Here is a 20133-nt window from a genome sequence, read left to right as displayed (position 1 = left end):
GCTTGTCACACAAAGCTATATCTTTACTTAATTTGTGGGTTATTAATTATACAAAAATGAAATTTACCCATACATACTTTCGGATAATGACTACAGATTTTTAAGCTGGTTATACCCAAAAAAAAAAAAAAAAAAAAGAGGGAGATATATTATTGACAATGTAGTAAAGCATGATTTCATACTGCAAACATATGAACCTAACGTCCCCTTGATCATAAGGTGTAAACAGCTGTTTGTTCATCAGATCAATTCCTATTATTTTATTCGTAGTACAAATGTTACTTTACTAGATCACATATTATATATATTAACATTATAAAGTTGTCAGTTGTCTTATGTTTTATTTTATTAATGGCCAGCGAAGCATCGCACCTTTCATCATCATACCTGCATATTACCCTACCCGTTACGAATATAACGATAACTTTGGCAAATAATAATAATACTTTTTATTTTTACTTTTAATTTTAACCACTCAAGATGTTCTTTTACTTTAATCTCCAGGTTTAAACTTGACTACAGTCATTATTGCGTGGACTGTTCTCAGTTTCTATTCTATTTTTTATTCTATACTTACGTAGCGTCTTATGATTTATCCAAAAAAAAAAAAAATGACCCTTAGTTTTTATTACTCATTTTTTTTTCTCAATAAAATTATGACATTTAATTAGAGTTTTACTCCTTAAAAGTTCATATATTATTTCCTTGTCTACAAAAGGTAAAATTTTCTTACCTCAGACTTCCACAATGGCTTGACAAGATAGTGGGTGACTCAATAATCTGGTGTCCGGTGCTCACAAGAAGCCTACCATATTGCATGAAACTCTAACAGTGCAACTGTCAAGGCTCAATTATGTGTCTTTGCTCACAATCTACCACACATGAACTAACTAAGCTACCCATCCAAGCATTACTATTTATATAATAATTTGTATAATCCAAGAATATATCATTTCATGTGTCAGTGAAGTTACGGTTTGCTCTTAATTTGATAGAGCAACCTCAATAGGAGTAGTTTGTTTTGTTTTGTTTTTGTTTTTTTTTTTTCTGTGTGGTTATTGAGGTGCCAATTAGGAGAGGGATGAGGGAGAGAGAAGGAAAAAGATGGGAAAAAATTGGTCTGACACAAAAAATAAAAAAGAAACAAAAAAACAAACAAACAAGCAGAGGACGCACCCGCTGGGCGCCGTATGTGCGCGAAACGCATAGTAGTACATTGTCTTCTCCACTTTCTTTGTGTCGCGGGAACCACAAAAAAATCAGCTGCTTGCCGGATGCTCTAAATTTTTCCTCTCTATCTTGATCTCCTCAAAAATTTATCCAAAATGCATTAATGAGGATGCTTTTAGTGACCTAAAGAGAATTAAGAGAGTGTAATATCATGAAGCATAAAATAATCATTATTACATGCCGTACCGTACAAATCTTTGGTATAAGTATTAATGTATGATATTAAATTAGGAGAGTAGAGTAGCATTACATTTTGACCGACACGTCGTGGATAATGAATTTTGAAGGAGTCCCATTCTTGTCCTCAGGACACACAAGTCTGCATTTCACAGGAACCCATGCCTACTTTAATTTTATAATGGACCCCCACCCCCCTTGTCTTTTGTTTGAACTTTTTTTGTAATTAATGTCTCAACAACTTTCACTGTACTTTGATTTCTAGCATAGACTAGATATGAGAATCCAAACATTAAATCTCAAATAATAATCTTATTTTCTTTTTCTAAATTTACATCTTAGAGCAAACAGCAACTGTTGATCTTTTATTTTGAGTTTTTGTTAGCTTCCCAAAGAGAGAAAGGAAGAAAAATATGGAAAAGGCAAGTTGGTGACAATCTGAATGCACGCGCATGTCTAGTATCCGCTATCCTTAGGAGGCACCCTTAGTCCTTAGAGGTGTTTGGTTTAAAGAATTTCATATTACTCTCGATCATGTTAGATTACATTTGATGGGAAATATGCCCCGGACACCCTATCGCTCACGTAAACAGTTGTATTCTTAGAGACGCGATGAGCAATTCTTGACCTGATCCAACCTGATAAGATATGTGAACTCGCTACTGAATGGCAGCTCGATCCCGACCTTGAGGGTGTGACCAGGTATTCCGACCATGAGCACTTCCTATTCTAAAAGATAGACAAGTCGGGGATTGAGACCCACGTGTATTAATTTGTAAGGCCGCCGAATATTTCAACTTAGAAGTATAATATTATATAAAGAAATGAATAATAAGAGAAGACTGTTGTAGCATTGTTGAATCTCAACTTTAATTTTTTTTTTTTCTAATTGCAAGTATAAATATACTTGCTACATCTACGGGCAACTCATTTGATTCTTATGTGGTATATTATAAATTTGTGAGTATACATAATCAAATCCTGACGTAATGTAAGAGTTACATTTTTGGACTTTTTGTAGACATCAAGTATTGGTCATTTCACCTAATAGACAGTTGAGTCACCGTGATTTACCCTTTGTGAAATTGAAATTCCACAGTAAATTACGAGTTTACCCATCATACAAGGGTATTTTAGACTATATCCACTTCTTCCTTTTCAATTCTCAATAATTCAATTTCTGTCTACCAAACAATAAAAATTGAATTCCCACCATATTCATTTTTCAAATTATAATTCTTTTCCCTCCTAATTCCATCATTCTAACCAAACACCCCGTAAGAGCATTTTTCATAGAATTACACTTCTTTTCCTTCTTAATTCTATCCTTCCAACCAAACTCCCTTACCAGTAAGGGCAAGAGAATTCCGGCTTTTGTCAATAAAGTATACTTATACTTGCTTTAACTATTTCATAGTCCTTTATTTAACCCAAGCAGCTCAACGGCTCTCTTGGATTTCTTTGCTTCTTGTTCAGACTTCAGAGGAGGTCAGAGCAAAACTACAGATAGACCATGACAGAGCTGGCCAAACATGTGTTGCCCTTCCTGCGTTACTGATAATAGAGACAGGACGGCAACATTTGACATTATATTCATCAAAAAGCATTCCAAGTACTAATGCCCAACACATATGCTATTTTCCTTGCAAACAAAATTCAGCTTCAACTGAACCACTTTGTAGAGAAGCACGCTATCAGATTCTATGCTCCTTCTCTTTTTCCCCAGTACAAAATTAATAGGATTAATTGGAAACCATATTGGACTTCTTTTAAATATATAACAAATTTTATAATCTAAATAAACTATATACAAAATAAAATTTAAAAAAAAAAAAAAACAAAACAAAACAAATAAGCCCCTGACTGAAAAATTTTCAGTCAAACCTCTTAAAGTTGCAACAAAAAGTACAAAAGACACACACATAAGTCCAGATCTGGATCTCTTTTACAGATAGCTAACCATTTATTAGTGCGCCAATACCTAATTTTAGGTATTTAAACGGCTCAATTACAGTATTTGTTTGTCTGTATTTATTTGACAAATTTTCCATACAAAATTAATCAGTTCAATAAAATTAGAAATTTATGAAGGACAATATAATTTGTCTCTTCCCCGGCCCCACCACAGTCAAGTCCTTTTTCCGGTAATGTGCCAACAGACAACCCGAAACCAGCTCGACTTCCCAGACGGAAATTCATCCGCATTCAAGACCCCATTTATTGCTATCAAATTTTTTTTAAAGCTAAACTGAATTCTCATTGATCGGCTAAAAATAATCCACAGAAAACAGGGAAAAAAAAAAATTGATGATTCAATCCAATTTTTTACTGTAACGAAAATGAGTAGTGAAAGATAAGAGGAAAATTACTGCGCAGGTAATTTGGAGTGAATTTTTAAACCTGGGGTTGTGGAGAATTGATGAATTGATCAGAAAATGTCAAGAATTTCTGATATTGAATTGTTGCAGAGAGGACAACTTCCCCTTTGAACCCAGAGCTCCCTGGAGCACAGCCTGCAGAATGTGTGTCCACAAGGTATAAATGCCGCACCCTTGTGTCTGACCATGCACACGCAGCAGTTGTCTAGGATGAACTTTCCGCCGTCGCCGGCGGCGGTCTCGTCTTCCGTTTCTTCTTCACCTAGCACGTAAGCGGCGCCGTCGATGCCCATTTCCCGGTCAGTCTCCGCCAGCAACGCCATTAATGACAGTCTTGCAGGTTGGTCCACCCTGGCTTCGGGTTCTAACTCACCGCCGGAAGCTTCTCTGCTTTCACCGTTGGCTTCCGCCTCCTGGAATCTCGAGCTCCCTCTATCCACGGCGCGGCTAGAGCTCCTTTGCAGTAGTACGATCAAAGTAGCAGAATCCGACTCTCTACGCGGCGGTTCTGAGGATGTCGTCAATTCCGGCTGAATCAATCGGGGGCTCGGAGGCTCCGCCTCCGAAGCACTATTCGCGGCAGAAAACCGCGCGGAACGCGACGCATCCGTCGTCCGATTTTCAATCTGCTGGAGGGGTGTATCGTCGGCGGGGCCGGTGGAGGTGCAGGCGGAACCAGGGAGCTTGAGACGGAGCTTCTCCGTAAAGTGTTTCCAGGTCTTCCGATTTTCCTTGCTTACGAACGGCTCGTCCCGTATGATATCGAGGAGAGTCCGGTGCGGCAGCTCCGCCGTAGTCGATCTTGGCTCTCTACACAACACATCGCCTAGCGTCAGGCCCGCCATATTGTTACTGTCTCCATTGCTGTTGCTCACCTCTTTCACTCTCAGAAAATCTCGAAGGTTCGGAGAATCAAACTTCCGGTCTGCCGTCAGCATCCTTCTCCGGCTAACTCCACCACCGCCGGCGGTCTCCATTCACTAATGTACCCCCAAACTAATCCAAAAATCACCACAACGACCTTCAAAATCAAACCATCCTACAAAACGCGAAGAAAAACCTGTATGAATCATTGCAGAGACACGGATTCACAATTTTAAAATAACAGTAAATAAAAACGACGAACAAAATGTTCTCGGGAACGTAAACTTTTTCCCCGGAATTTCAGGATCAGAAGCTTCGATTTCCGTAACCGTGACAGTTCCGGTGAGTGAGTTCTCACAATCAGAGAGAATATACAAAACCGAAAATTAAAAAAAAAAAAAATCGCGAGAAATTCAACAGAGAAATCGAACAATCAAGCCGAAACAACAACAGCATCGGAGAGATCTAAAATACAAAACTCAAATTTCAAAAACGACGCCAAATTCAAAAGGAATTGAACCAAAAAAAAAAAAATAATCTAGAAATTAAATGCGGAAATTCAAACGGAATTGAAATCTTAAAAAAAATCTAGAAATTAAATGCGGAGAGAAAACAAATTAAAGGAAGCAAAGTTAGAGAGCAAAGTACAGGCGAAGAGGCTAGGCATAGGATTCGCTTCACGGTTGAGCCATCAAATCTCGCTCACGGCTCATCAGATCAATGATATGAAATCACTACGAACTTTTTCCTGTTCAAAAAGTATAGAGAAGAAATTAAAAATGAAGAAAAGCAAATTCTCATTCTCATCATCTCAAAAATAAGAGAAAGCAGCGTTGAGCACTGAGGAAAGGGACGATTATAAGAGAGAAAAAGCTCGTGTAGTGTTCTACCTTTTTGTCTCACTCTTCTCTCTCTTCTTCAATCCTCAAACAGACACCGTTTTTCTGTTTTCTTCTTATTATTATTTCCGGTGCTTATCGGCTTATCCTTTTCTCCTTTGATTGTATTAGCAGCCTATATGGCTTACATGTGAAATTTTTTGAATTCTAACTCCATTAACCTGATTTTTTAAAAAGATATAAAATAAAAATAAAAATGCCTGTCTCCCATTAAAGTTTTTATAAAAATCACAAGTGAAATAAACTCCGAATTATTTAGTTAGAAATGAAAAATGGTGAAATAAATTCTTTAAATTTGTATGTAAAAAATAATTACAGTTTTGAAATTTAAATATTTTAACATGACACTACCACCTCCACAGGAGCTCGAATCCATAACCTCTATATGAGAGTGTAACCTTGGTGTCATTAGACCACAACATCTTAGCTTCTATAGAGTATTTCTTTGTTCATATGTTTAATTTTGATAAGAAAGATGAGAAATAAAATGATTATGAATTCTATTTTATTAGGTTAAATTGGTACATATCAATGATGTCATACCTACAATTAAAAAAAAAAAGTAAAAATAAATATAATATATATGTATATATGTAATAGGGTTTGAGCACGGTAACGTGTCTTGACACATAATAAATACACTATTTAAAGGATAGGAAAATAATTGTACTTGTTATATATTGTTGACTATAAGGAAAATTTTAAAAATAAATAAATGAGGGAAAAAAAGGCGGGTTAACTATTAGAACTAATACTCAATTATTCAATTAACATATAATAAGAAAAAAATAAAAGTATTATTACAAGACAGTTAGATTTTTAAAATGAATTTTAATAAAAGTAATTTATTTTGTTAAAGTTACTGTTTGAATATATGGTGTCTCTAGAACCAGAATTCAAGTGCATATTTAGCATTATTATTTGCGTGTTTTTACTTGTAATTAGCCTATATTTAGGCAAACGGTTCATTGAATTTCTAAATCTCAGTAGAGTTTTTCTATTAAAAAATAAATAAAATTAAGTAATCCCAGTTTTGATGGACTAACCTTAAACCCATATGTCTTCGCCTCTAGAATCATTGTAGAGGTAAATCGTAAGTCGTTAATCAGCTCACAGGTCAGATCATAGAGTTTTTGTGCACACAAGTGATCCAAACACAACTTTCCAGCATCCTTGTGCATTCGAACACCCACACTGCTGCCATTAATCGTTGATGCAGAGGCGGAGCTCTCAAATCGATCATCTTAGTTAAGTTTCGGGTCAAAGCGGACCAGAAATTGTATGTAAGTTATGAGCAAAGCGATAGATGTGATACAATGTGTAATAAATTGTGTTATCTGGTCGGAAAGTACGATTACCATAGACTGATTCCGATCAGATATGCTTGGCGTTGTCGTCGTACCACACGACGGTAATATTTTTTCGATACATACTCCTAATAATCTATTTTTAATATCTAAATCACCTTTAAATAAACTTCAAAATTTAGAACACCTCCGATTATTTAATAAGAATCTTCTTGGAAATGAGTATGGACTTGTGTTAAAAAGAACAAATTAGCTCTTTCAATGGGAACAAAATATGCTCTCGAGAGGAATGGACCGAAAGAATCTTTCATTCACAACAAAATTAAGATGACATAATGCCCATGGATATAAAGAACAAAAGTTTACATTTGTATTAATTGGAGGAAAGTTTGGATTTTATTTTTTTAATGACGACCGCAATTATTACTTGTGAGTAATATTATGCAAATCACACAAAAAATATAAACTAGACTAGAAAGATCTTGTATGATAGACTTAATTGAAAAAGTTGTTAAGAAAAAATAAATTTATGAACTTCTGAGAATTATACTTTACTCATTTAGTCATCTCTTTTAAGCAGATTATACTTTTGAACTTATAAATTGGGGAGAATTAAATATGCACTTATATATGGTAGTAGTTCACATGTATATTCATGTTATTGGGTGTGATTTGATTACAATCTCTTAATCTCATCATCATAATTGCTCTATTTGGAAGAATTTTAATTCAACACTATCTGTCTTAGATTCTGCACATAAATGGTCAAGTTCTACTCCCCTTCAAACAGTCCAACTAGGAAATAACAAAAAATGAACCACTTGGGCATGTGAATGTAGTGTGGTGCACAACAATTTATACCCATGTAAGTTATATTTTCTGAATCAACAAATCTAATAAGAATCAATAAAATTAAGCCATTAACGGGAATCAAAAAATGTTGGTGTAATTATTTATTGAAATGAATGGTTCATATTATTTTAATTTTAGTATTTTTTTTATGATGTTCCTTATTTACATTCTATTATATTATTTTCTTCCCTTAAATAACCTTGCATTCCGTTAGTATAAACTTTAGTAACAGAATATTTCGTTAAGTATTATTATTCTTAACTTATTCATTAATTTCTATAAGAAAGGTCTTAGGTTCGAACTTCATCTCAATCAGAGTTGACATAATTGTTAAACATATAATATGAATATGTTAAAATGTATTAAAAATACAATATAAAATTTAACATAAAATTTGGTCAATTAATTAACCCGACTAAATACATAACAGATCATCAAAAGATTATAAACCAGAAACTTTAAAAATCATTTCTTGCATTTTTAAGCACAAAAAATCATTTAGTACTAAATTGAGTATTAACACATTTTAAAAATATAATTAAACTTTTATTCAAATTCATTGTGAATTATATTGCTACATTCACATGAATTATAGGGGAAAAACAAACGCCCGGGATATAACTCAACTGATCAACCAATCCAAAATAAGTTCATAAAGTTTGATTTGCTAGCAGTTAATTAGTTGTAGCCAGGGAGCAGGATTCAAAATAGATCTTGTGCGCATTAGTGCACAAATATTTGGAGATCTATAAATCAATTTAAACTTTAAAATTTAAACACATTTTACGAGTTACCTCTTCTACTCATTTTTTGTTATGAATAATGAGGAACCCTAAAGTATGAATATTCCTAATTTCATTGACGAGTTGTACATGCATATAGTTTGGTAAGCGTGATTTATTGACTTATTAGACTGTCTGTATATATATATATATATATATATATATATATATATATATATTTCTATTTGATTTGATCCATAATTAATTTGCAAGAGGGAACTATTTTTGGATATTGCATGACTTATTGGTGTGATTGAAATCATTCTTCTTCATCCTACGCTATACTATAATCTAATATCTACGCCCTGCTTTTGAGATTCTTTTCACATAACCCATTTTCTATTCTCCAATTACTATTATATTATTTAAATAATAATTAAAAAAATTGAGATTAATCTTAAACCTTATCAAGTCTTAAAAGTACATTATTTTTTTTACTACTCAAAGTGATAAATATATAATATATATAATATATTATAATACACAATCATCGCCAAAGGCTTTGTAGTCGAACAACATAGCTGTGACATAGTAGAAACATGCAATTTGCGTCGATGTAAGGTGCATCATAAGAACTATAATTTTTTACTGATCGAGATTTAAATATGTAATTAATAAGGTCATCTCTACAAAATTATGGCAAAAAACTAAACTATTATATGGTTAAATTTGATGCATTTAGGTACGTAGGTCAACCTTGTTCCAAACATTATGTCTTCTACTTGTTATATTTATGCTATGGAGGGAACCCACCTAAGCAACAACCATATTAGGTGACTTAACACTATTTTTTTATTTTTTTTTGGTAACATTATTTATTTGCTGGAAGTTTTTGTGACAAATTGACAGATGGAGAAACCTGGTTAATTAGAGCTTAATTATTCTTATCTTTCTTAATTATTGACTTTTGATAATTTTTTTTATATGAAAGAAGTACTTTAAGGAAAATTACAAATACAGGATGAGTTGGCAATAATTAAGGACTTTTTTCTTAAAAACTTTATTTAACAAATCTGTCTAGAACAGCATCAACAGTTTAGACTTTATGCTTTTGTAATAATTCCTTGCCAAGTATATAATGTTCCCCAAAGGATCGTGTGAGGACAAAATGAGTTCAATTTAAATTTTCGATAAAGAATATAGGGGGAAACAATTGCAATTTTATTTTATTTTTTCATAATTCATGTTTTTCAATATCACCGCACTATATATATGCTAGACGTTATGAGTTCGCCCCAGATTCATGATGAGGTAAATCAAACTAATCTATCTTCAAGTTAAATTTTCAATTGCCCGAACGTGCTTAACTCAGTGGTTCAGTATGCAGTATTTGAGAGAAGAGATCAAAGTTCAAATCTTGACAACGATAATGTAGTGATTAAACGGTGCTGTAAACTCCAAAATTGGTGCACAAACTTTACCATTTTTTTTTTGGAGTTAAAAAAAAAAACCACACTTACTCTTGAGCTAGGGCCACATACATTACCATGGAGATTTTGTATGGCGAGTTCGACCGAAAAATGTTAACAAAAATAATACTTTTGACATTTTAATATGAGAATTATGCTATATCCCCTCGACTCTCCTTTTCAGATAATTTTATCTCAGTTTTGGACAATTATTATATGTTATACCCATAACTGTCTTATTACATGTTCATTTTTAATATGCTAAAAAATTATTTTTTAAATTTAACAATTTTGCATAGGTTCATGAACTTGTTTGCAGGTTAATTGTATTTCATATATGTGTAGTATACTGTAAATTCATTTTTGAATATTAAAATCCATCTTGCAAGATTCACCTTGGGGTATAATTGGCCACATTTGGGTGAATAGAAAGATTATAAGTGTATTTTTAGAGAGTAATGCTTCGATTATATGTCAATTTTATCAAGTGAACAAATAAAACAAAACAAAAAAAAAAATGACTATGAGTCCTCATTTTCTGCAGGATCAATCAATCAATGTGACGGATATATTAGGAATCGACCCGCACCGACCCGGGGGCGCGGACAAGAACGGGTCCCGGGGCGGCGCCGCGTACCCGCCCCCCTCGCCACGTGGCCCCGCACGGGCCACGTCGGAGGCCGGGCCGGCCTCTCCAGGAGGCCGGGCCGACCTCCAAATGGGCCCGGCCCGAGCCCATGACGGGCTCGGCCTGGCCCCCCAAGCACGGCCCGGTCGCGAGACCGGGCGCGGTCAACTCGGATCTAACCACCCCCCGCTTTAGGGGGTGGCGGTTAGGGGCGGGGGTTGTATAAAAACCCCCCACCTTGTCCAGTTAGGACACGATCTACTTTACGGACACACTTTGTACTGAAGAATCATTGTAATAGCCAATTCCACGGCATTTAATACAATCTACAGTCCCACGGCCTTTACTATATCATTCGTATCATTCATTTATTATCCGTACTCTTATTCGGGTTAGTTAAGTCGGACCCCCGGTTTAATTAAATCCATCACAATGTTTAACGCATTAATAGATACTAAAAATAAAAGAAAAAAGTGATATAGAGAGCTCATCCTTATACACGTTAAACATTGTTATATAGAACATTATCCATACAGTTGTGTGAATCATAAATAAAAAATACATTCTTAATATATTAAAAACACATTATTTGTTTACATAAAGTACATTATTTTATATACTACTTCGTATTAAAATGTATATACAATACAAAAAATAATGTACTTTTAATATATTAAAAATGTACTTTGTATTCATGATCCACACAATAATTTACTTATACATGAATCATAATCTTTCAAAAAAAAATTGAATGAACTTGATCGAGACTCAACTAAATTTTATATTCTAATATTCATATTCAATTACACCTACTCAGCCGCTCTTATCCAAAAGAGATTAATTGTATGTCATTGGCACTTATTCAAGCACATAATATATCTAATTCGGTAAGCAAACGGCTACTTACTTCCCATCCTCTTCACCCACTCGAATGATTTAGCCAAACATTACACATCATGGTTAGTTTAATATATATATATATATATATATATATATATATATATATATATATACTATGTCTTGAAATTTTTATTATCTTTTCAATGTTGTCCTAAAAATATTATACTATATTTAGTGAAGTTATATTTTGTGTTTTTATCAATATCTGTATAACTAGATATAATGGCATTGTTTCTATTATTATTATTATGATAAATAAATAACTATTTTGTAAAAATGTAACTGTCACTTTTTATTTAAAGTAGAAACAAATGTCAAATTATTCGAGTTAAACTATACATAAAAATGCAGCTGGGTTATCAAACTAAAAAAAAAATGTAATTGACTTCCTAAACAAGTTAAATTCGTGTATTAGACTATTAGACCAAAAGTGACCGATACTCCAAGTCCACGTAGTGGCTAATGTTTAAAAATTAAATTAAAAAAATATTTTAACAATTTTGAGTTTGTAATTAATTTCAAATATACGGATTTGGCATGTTCAATGAGTCAATAGAATTTTTTAGTTCGATGCCATAATTATATTTTTGTGTATATTCAATGACTAATTTGAATATTATTATTTTTTAATTACAAAGTATATATTTATATGAAAAAAAAAAAGAATTAATGATAGGTGAACCCTTAATATACAGGTTCATTTTTAGCGTACTAATTAAAAAGTTAACATTCAATACATTAAAAGTGATGAACCTTTAGTATATTTCAAATGAACTAGTATTTCACATTACAATTATTGTGTGGATGATGCGCATAATGCTGCATTAACCATAAAAAGTACATTTTTATATACTAAAAGTACATTATTTGTTTAAAAAAAAATAATAAAAATATTATTTGGTAGATCATAGTCCACAATATGATTGGCTGATTATCCGTATATGGGCCAAATAGTGTTATAATATAGGCCCAATAAAATGACATAGGCCCTTGCTATTGTGGGCCGCATATCCATCTTACAGCCTAATGGCAACAGTATACGAGCTTCCATTGTCGATGATACTCGATAGAGAAGAAAACGCAGTGTTCACAAAGAGAAACTGAGGCAAACCAGCACGAAGAGCCTTTAAATTGAGGTTCCTTTCGCCATCAACGACGATATAATCCTGAGAGTCTTCCGGGCCGACCCATTTCTATCCCTAGCTTGCAATTTGCGCTTTACATTTCAAATTCAGGTATAATTTCAGTGATTCAGTTCAGGAGGCTATAGAATTTGTTGTCCGGTTTGTTTTTTCTGCGAAGACTAGAATGAAGGCACAGTGTTTCGAATTTCCCTTTAAGGTTTTCTTTTTTTCTCGGTGGTTTAATGTGAAATTGGGGACTCTTCCTTTTGGCTCGCTGGGAGCGTTTGCGCGTCTAAGGTCCTGGATTAGAGGGGTGATATCATTTATTAGGTTAGTGCTGGTTTGAATTCGAAGAAGTTGATAGTGTTTGCCGGAGATGTTTGTAATGAGATTTTTGTGCTTCCTGCTTCCAATACGTTAATGTAATTGTTATTTGTGTATTGCTGTCTGCATTCTGTTGCCTGAGTTGGCATACGATTTTAAGGATGAACTATTTGATTGTAGAAGGTAGATTGAATGGTTGATATACTATCTACAGCATAGATATCTCATATCTATGAGCAATTAAAGGAATGTAGTGTATACTGAAACGCATTGTCATTGGATTTCTTTCCTGTCCTTGATAGTTTCATTGTTTTGTTCTGTTGATAGATATGGCATGTGTGCTAGACGAAAAAAAAAAAAAAGAACAAAAAAAAAAAATACAGAAATGTGAGAATTCTGTAGATTGCATTTTTTGGGTGAACAACTGAACACTTTGATTGTAGAATGTAGATTGAATGTGTGAAGTTTTGCTTATGTTCTTCCTGTTGATCTTGTAAGTTGTAACCTTTCACCAGCACCAGTTTTACAAAAATGTTTTCTTTAGAGCTTCTATTGGATTTTTTTTTTTTTTTTCCTGGTAAATAGAATAATAAATAATGTATACCATTTTCTTTTTCTTTTTTGAAATCTAAGTTTAGAGTCATGCCACTTGTAGATATGATGACATTACCACTTTCTCAAGTATAGAAAAATGTAATGGTGCTCTCATGCCTACAAGCTTTGAAATTAAGAATCATTTTAAGGGATATCCCCTATTCACCTACGGGGCTACGTGAATATGTACACATGTGTACTTCATGCTTGAACAGGATTCCATGGAGGCACTTTGAAAGTGCAATGAGTATGAGCCTTTCTTTAAGGCCTTTTATGATTTAGCAAAGATATTCTTAAGTGGTTTGTATAATTCACTTTTAATTTGTTTTACCCCCAACAAAGATAGGATGTTTGATCTCATTTGCAATCTGAATATCATATTTAATCTCATTGTACTTGTATTTAAATGATTGTTTTCTACTTGGCAGTTGTATTGGTATCAGGAATTTCAATTAAGACTTGTATAAATGGGAGATGAGTAGTTCTTGCTGTTAAGGTGGGAATCAGGCCTCTGAGCTCTTCACAATTGTCAACTGCATAAGCATGGCATCCCTCTTGGGACCCTCCAACACGTTCCCATCAGTGTTCACCTGTCAACCCAGAACTCACCTGGTAACCTTTTCAACTGGACCTGTTCCCGCATCAGTACCTGGTAGAAGTCCATTAGTGCATCAGGCAAATCCATTAGACACGGAAGTTTCTCAAAGAAGAATCAACATCACCAAGATGAAGGATGAAGAGGCCAGAGAAAGGAAAGAGGAAATAAACAGGAAGATAGCTTCACAGAAAGCGATATCCATAATTCTGAGAAGGGAAGCCACAAAAGCAGTAATTGAGAAGAAGAAGAAGGGCAACTCAAAGAAACTCCTGCCCAGAACGGTTCTTGAAGCCCTTCACGAACGCATTACTGCTTTGCGCTGGGAATCCGCCCTCAAGGTCTGTCCTTCACTCATTCTTCACCATCTCCCATCACAATTCAAAAGATTTTATATGAAATTTAGAATTGTAAACTTTATTCACCAACAGTTTACAGTTACCCTTGAACCAGCAATAGATGTAAATTGTAAATGAATTAGAATTCATCTAGGTGACCAGCCCAACCTCTGAACCTCAACTGATTTTGAATTTAGCTTCAGTTTAAACTTTTTGTTTACAGTCTTGTTTTTTAGTGTTTGAAGTGCCATTTAATGGGATAACATTATCTGGCAGTCCCCTCAGTTTATCTTCCTTTAATTTGGATAAAATATGCTCAATCTTCTTGATAAGACCATTATTGTTACCCGAATCTATCTAAATGGATAACAATTCAAATGTAGCTTATATGTTTTTTCCTTTGAGCAGTTGAACTCAAGCAGTGGTTTTATCATAGACATAGCGCTGGCCATAAGCAGATATGTATGTGCATGCACATTCCCAAATGGAGAAATAGCTCTCTATGTTTCGGTTGTTTCCAGTACCTACGTATAATATAGAGAACTCTTTTCTGTTTCCTCATTAAAATATTTTATTTGAAAGAGTTGTGACATCTATTCTATATACTATCAAATTAATTAGGCTGCATAAGGTTTTATATCCCGTCTCCAGAAATCAGTTTAGGAACATTGCCACTTTTTACCCAACCTGGCTTGACTACCAAGGTCTACATGGTTTAGGCTTTCTTGGTCAATCAGGAGTTATAGTCCTGTGGCTGTCTGACTGTTTTGTTCCTGGCTTATTATAATTTTTGTTTCTACGTGCAGGTCTTTGAACTCCTTCGTGAGCAGCTATGGTACAGGCCAAATGCCGGTTTGTATATCAAATTAATTGTTATGCTTGGAAAATGTAAGCAACCTGAGAAAGCTCGATCATTGTTTCAGATGATGATTGATGAAGGATGTGTTGCGAATCAAGAATCTTATACTGCTCTCTTGTCTGCCTATAGCCGCAGTGGCCTTTTTGACGAAGCTTTTTCACTCCTTGAACAGATGAAGAACACTCCTAATTGTCAGCCTGATGTCTTCACATATACTATCCTTATAAAATCCTGCTTGCAAGTTTATGACTTTGATAAAGTACGTGATCTGCTTTCTGAAATGGAACGTCAGAGGATCAAGCCCAATACAGTTACATATAATACCCTCATTGACTCTTATGGCAAAGCAAAAAGGTTTGCATGCTTTACTTTGTCGATAGCATCACTTCCTGTCTCGTTTATTTTGCCCTATCATTAATTTCATTCCTGGAACTTCTTAACATAGTCCTGCCTTGTAAGAATAGTTTGTTCTTTGGAATAAGGATGACTGTATTTTGTATTTAGCGGGCTAGGAATTGACACGGTTTTTATTTACTAAAGGTTCACAGATATGGAATCCATACTCGTGGAATTGCTACGGAGGAGAGACTGCAGTCCTGATGTGTGGACCATGAACTCCGCGCTGAGAGCATTTGGCGGTAGTGGGCAGATAGAAATGATGGAGAAGTGCTACGAGAAGTTCCAGAGTGCCGGAATTGAACCCAGCATCAAGACGTTCAACATCCTCCTAGATTCCTATGCGAAAACCGGAAATTATGAGAAAATGAGCGCTGTAATGCAATACATGCAGAAATACCATTTCTCATGGACTATAGTTACCTACAACATCGTAATCGATGCATTTGGGAGGGCCGGAGACTTGAAACAGACGGAATTTCTCTTCCGGCTGATGCAGTCAGAGAGGATCAAACCAGACCGCGTCACACTTTGTTCACTAGTCAGAGCATATGGTCAAGCCGGGAAGGCTGAAAAACTCCGAGGCATTTTGAGATTTGCCGATAACTCAGACATCACACTAGACACCGTGTTTTTCAACTGCCTGGTGGATGCATACGGGATGATGGAGTGCTTCGCCGAGATGAAAGGCGTGCTAGAAATGATGGAGAGCAAAGGATGTAAGCCTGATAAGGTAACATACAGAACCATGATTAAAGCTTATTCAATGGGTGGAATGAGTAGTCAAGCTAAGGAGCTTGAGAATCTACTTGCCTCATTGGAGAAGAGTCAACAGGGCAGGAAAAGGTTCAAAGTGTAGGAAGGCTTTTCACTTGGTAATATTGTTCATTTACCGTTTCTTTTCTATGACGAAGAAAACCTGCAGTCACTACTCGAGGGTGTACACTGGTAAACTTCGTCTTGTGACCTTAGCCGGCAAAAATATTCTGTATATTGTGTTATCAATTTTTGTATGTCATTTTCTTACATTGATCATTTTAGTGTTTGAGAAGCAGGTAAGTAGAGAAGTTTACTGACACCGTATGTATGTGTGTAATTATGTGATGTAAATGTAACACTATTACAATGAGGCCTTTCTTTTTTTTTCTCGTTATTATAGCTTTTGCATTTCGTTTTTTTTTTTTTTTTTTTTTTTTTTTTTTTTTTTTTTTTTTTTTTTTCTCGATATTATAATGTTATTGGCCATAGCTTTTGCCACCGCCATGCACTCGTTCCGGCAGGTGCATCACCGCTCCACGCCAGCAACAGCAGCAGCGAACACGTTGCATGCATGGCCGTGATGCTACGTCGATGCCGGTTTCAGGCAGGCTACCGGAGAGGCCACATATGAAATTGTGTTGCTCTCTTCGGAGGACTCGTTCATGGCGGCAAGGAACGGAAAATTACCGGTCTGCTTCTCACCTTTTATGACAGAGGCTCTAGCTTGTAAGGAGGCTCTATCTTGGCTAATGGAAAGAAACGTCACAACGGTGAATCTTCTTACCGATTGCTCGGAGTTGCGAAGTGTTTTACATCAGGAAGCAACGACTATCTTGTCGTATGTTGGGGTCGTGGTGGACCAATGCAGGATATCTATGGCTTTATTATTTTTTTTTTGAAAAACTATGACTTTATTTGATCATTGTTTTTTAAGTTATGTTTCTAGGCATGTTAATTTACATGCTCATACTTTAGCTTTTTTAGTTTTTACTCAGGACCATTCTATATGTTGAAATTCTATCATTTCTTACTCCATTGCTGCTTTGATTCATTAATACAATCGTCGGGTTGTTTTTCCAAAAAAAAACTCCAATGATAATATTTTGGCGGGGTGATTAACTGATGATGGGGCTTCAAGCATGGACATTGAGCCATTGACCGGGCTAAATAGCCACGTGTTAGGCGGGGAAAATGAGAAATCTCAACTACCAATGAGATATAAGATTTTGATTCGTTGTGGACCCCCCAAATCTTACTACCTTATCTTCCCTTTTTGTCCTTTTTTCTTAAAAAAAAAAAAAAAAAATACTCCGTAAAAAATAAAAATTCTCGTTTGTATTGAAAGAGACGCCGTACTTAGCGGCAGCTGTTGTTTTCCTCCTCTTTTTTTTTTTTTTTTTTTTTAATAATTATTTTCTAAAAATATTTTCACTATAATTTTTCATGATTTAATAAGTATTAAATTTTCACTATAAGGAACAAATTTTAAAGATTAGAACGAGGGGTTTATTCCAAAAATAATAAGAAAAGTTCATATTTCAAAACATGTAGTCTCTTTCTTGGGGATTTTTATAATGTATCTGTAAAGTATATTTTGAAGTGAATTCGAGGGATTTTCTATCCCCGTAACTCCTCAATCCCTGATAACCTTAAAAGGATCCTTTCGCCAAATAACATGTTGCCATATTTTGCACTCTCTATATATCCTTCAATCTCCTATTGTTTCTTTATCTCTCTTTTGTATTCTTTGATTAGATTCAATATTCTTCCTATGTGTAAGGAACAAGTAAATCTAAAATGAAATATTTATTGATTCGTAAATTAGTACTAATTTTTCTCCAAAAATGTTACATATTGAAATGTATCTTATGCGATTAATCTTATAACATAAATTTCTGGTGTTATATTTCATAAAAATTTGGACAAATTAAACTAGATGACGAAATAAGCAACATGTGAAGCTTATAGTGAGAATTTATAAATAATAAAAAGAGGTAATTTCATTTTTGGTCATAGGCGACAATCCATTTTTAGTCCTTTTCAGAGTATTTCCTTTGGTCCTAGTATTATATATTATCGCATGACCATTTTTTGTCCTTCATCAACAAAATCGTAGAAACGTCATTAAGTATAAGGGATGTCATTTCAATCTTTATTGTACAAAGTGGGTAAACCTGCTATATTTTTATTTTTATTTTTAAAAAAAAAATCATAATTGAATATCTAAATAACTTTGTATTTTACGGAATTTAAACTATTTTGTTAATAAAGAATAAAAAAATAGTTATACCACAATAATACTAGGACTAGAGAAAGATTTTTTGAAAAAAAAAAAGATTAAAAATAAATTATCAGCTATAAATCTATGACAAAAGTTGAATTGATTTAACTCTAAAAAAAATAAAAAAAAAATACGGTAGGTAGTAGTTGACAATTGATATCTTTATTACTAAGCATGTGTAGTCTTTATCTCTTCTTCAACTCCATTATTATGGGAATCACTTCCATGCACGCCTCTTTCTTATTGTGTGACTTTATGTGCAATAATTAATAATTATCATAAATTTAGAATTATATTATATATTTTTTAATCGATATGACATGATAGCTATCATCTTATTATAAATATAATAAATTCATATATAGTAAACGATGATTTAGATTGAAGTGTATGATGACATATTTCTTTGACGTGCAAGAATGAATTGTAGACGTACGAAGGTAAATAATAAAGGTGATTCATTTTCATTAAGTTGTTTATTCATTTGAATCCTGCTACATACAATTTAGAGATTAGCCTCGCAAATATTTGATTGTTCTCTTTTTCTTTCTAAAATTAAAGTTCTTAAAACAATTAGTTACTTCAATTCGTACATTTTAATACAAATTATTATTAATTATCATCTCCTACTTGTCAAATAATGATAAATGCTATATTAAATATGACTAATGTTTGCCAAAAATCTAACTCATGGTTGTGACCACTTTTTTGAAGATCATCCACGACAATAATTTCTTTTTAATATTTTCTCAACCTACTGAAACACAAAAAGTCAATGCCCCCACATCGGGGTCTCATTTGAGGGGTCACAACTATACCGCTCGACCAGAAGGCCTCCTAGGCAGTTGAGTAATTTGAGTATATTGTCTTCACTTTTTCCACTCAAGGTTGTGAGACTATTATAATCTTAAAACTAGTCAAACTACATATGTTTAGTTGGATGGTTAGTTAAGTATATGGCCGGAGGAATATAGAAGAGAAGCAACCGGGCAGACAAAAAAAAAAAAAAAAAAAAAAAAAAACCACTCAACCGAGTTTAGCGCCATCTCTATGCCTAAGACGCTTAGGCGACTGCCTAGACTGATTTTTACAACACTGAATTAAATACATGATAGGAATTCATAAACAAAGAGTAAATTGTGATATTTTGGATGAAAATCATGTCCTCTTTTTCTTTCTCGAGTTGTTATATACTTAGTTACATTTAATACAAATATTAATAATCATTAATAAATTGAGAAAGTATGTTTGAATAAATACTATAATGTAATTGATTGAGTCAGCAGCATTCAACTTGAAAACCAACGATCATATCCAACAACATTATCCAATAAAGCATATTCACATTTGTAAAGTTTATTTGATTTCATCTGAATATTCATTCAGTGCTTGAGGAAGTTCACATTACATATATGATAGGAATTCATACATAGTAAA

General features: G+C 34.0%; 2 protein-coding genes across 3 annotated transcripts; one reads left to right on the top strand and one right to left on the bottom strand.

Annotated features, from left to right (window-relative positions):
• Window positions 1–3383: 3383 nt before the first annotated feature.
• Window positions 3384–5647, bottom strand: LOC109171940 (probable E3 ubiquitin-protein ligase LOG2). 2 transcript variants are annotated; one of them, XM_019321049.1, is made up of 3 exons: window positions 5540–5647; window positions 5298–5397; window positions 3384–4845 (listed from the first exon to the last, which is right to left on the bottom strand). In XM_019321049.1, exon 3 carries the CDS (start codon window positions 4760–4762, stop codon window positions 3836–3838), a length of 927 nt encoding a protein of 308 aa, XP_019176594.1. In that variant the 5' UTR covers window positions 4763–4845; window positions 5298–5397; window positions 5540–5647; the 3' UTR covers window positions 3384–3835. The 2 variants fall into 2 exon arrangements, with proteins under 2 accessions (XP_019176594.1, XP_019176595.1); XM_019321050.1 differs by lacking the exon at window positions 5540–5647 and having other exon boundaries at window positions 3384–4824; window positions 5298–5519.
• A 6794-nt stretch (window positions 5648–12441) lies between these two features.
• On the top strand, window positions 12442–16800 carry LOC109171939 (pentatricopeptide repeat-containing protein At5g48730, chloroplastic). Its single transcript, XM_019321048.1, has 4 exons — window positions 12442–12661; window positions 13897–14404; window positions 15208–15614; window positions 15801–16800. The coding sequence occupies exons 2-4, from the start codon at window positions 14012–14014 to the stop codon at window positions 16513–16515; spliced, it is 1515 nt and encodes a 504-aa protein (XP_019176593.1). The 5' UTR covers window positions 12442–12661; window positions 13897–14011; the 3' UTR covers window positions 16516–16800.
• Window positions 16801–20133: the final 3333 nt, after the last annotated feature.

The sequence above is a fragment of the Ipomoea nil genome, unplaced genomic scaffold (assembly GCF_001879475.1).
Source record: "Ipomoea nil cultivar Tokyo-kokei standard unplaced genomic scaffold, Asagao_1.1 scaffold0382, whole genome shotgun sequence".
Taxonomy (NCBI): Eukaryota; Viridiplantae; Streptophyta; class Magnoliopsida; order Solanales; family Convolvulaceae; genus Ipomoea; species Ipomoea nil.
The sequence above is the reverse complement of the archived record's forward strand: the minus strand, read 5'-3'. Positions and strand labels throughout refer to the sequence as shown.

Bases quoted from the DNA above. Each gene is read 5' to 3' on its own strand.
- LOC109171940 (XM_019321049.1), bottom strand. From the start codon at position 4,762: ATGGAGACCGCCGGCGGTGGTGGAGTTAGCCGGAGAAGGATGCTGACG.
- LOC109171939 (XM_019321048.1), top strand. From the start codon at position 14,012: ATGGCATCCCTCTTGGGACCCTCCAACACGTTCCCATCAGTGTTCACC. The intron at 14,405-15,207 runs GTCTGTCCTTCA...TTCTACGTGCAG, and splicing joins GCTGGGAATCCGCCCTCAAG to GTCTTTGAACTCCTTCGTGA. The intron at 15,615-15,800 runs GTTTGCATGCTT...TATTTACTAAAG, and splicing joins TCTTATGGCAAAGCAAAAAG to GTTCACAGATATGGAATCCA.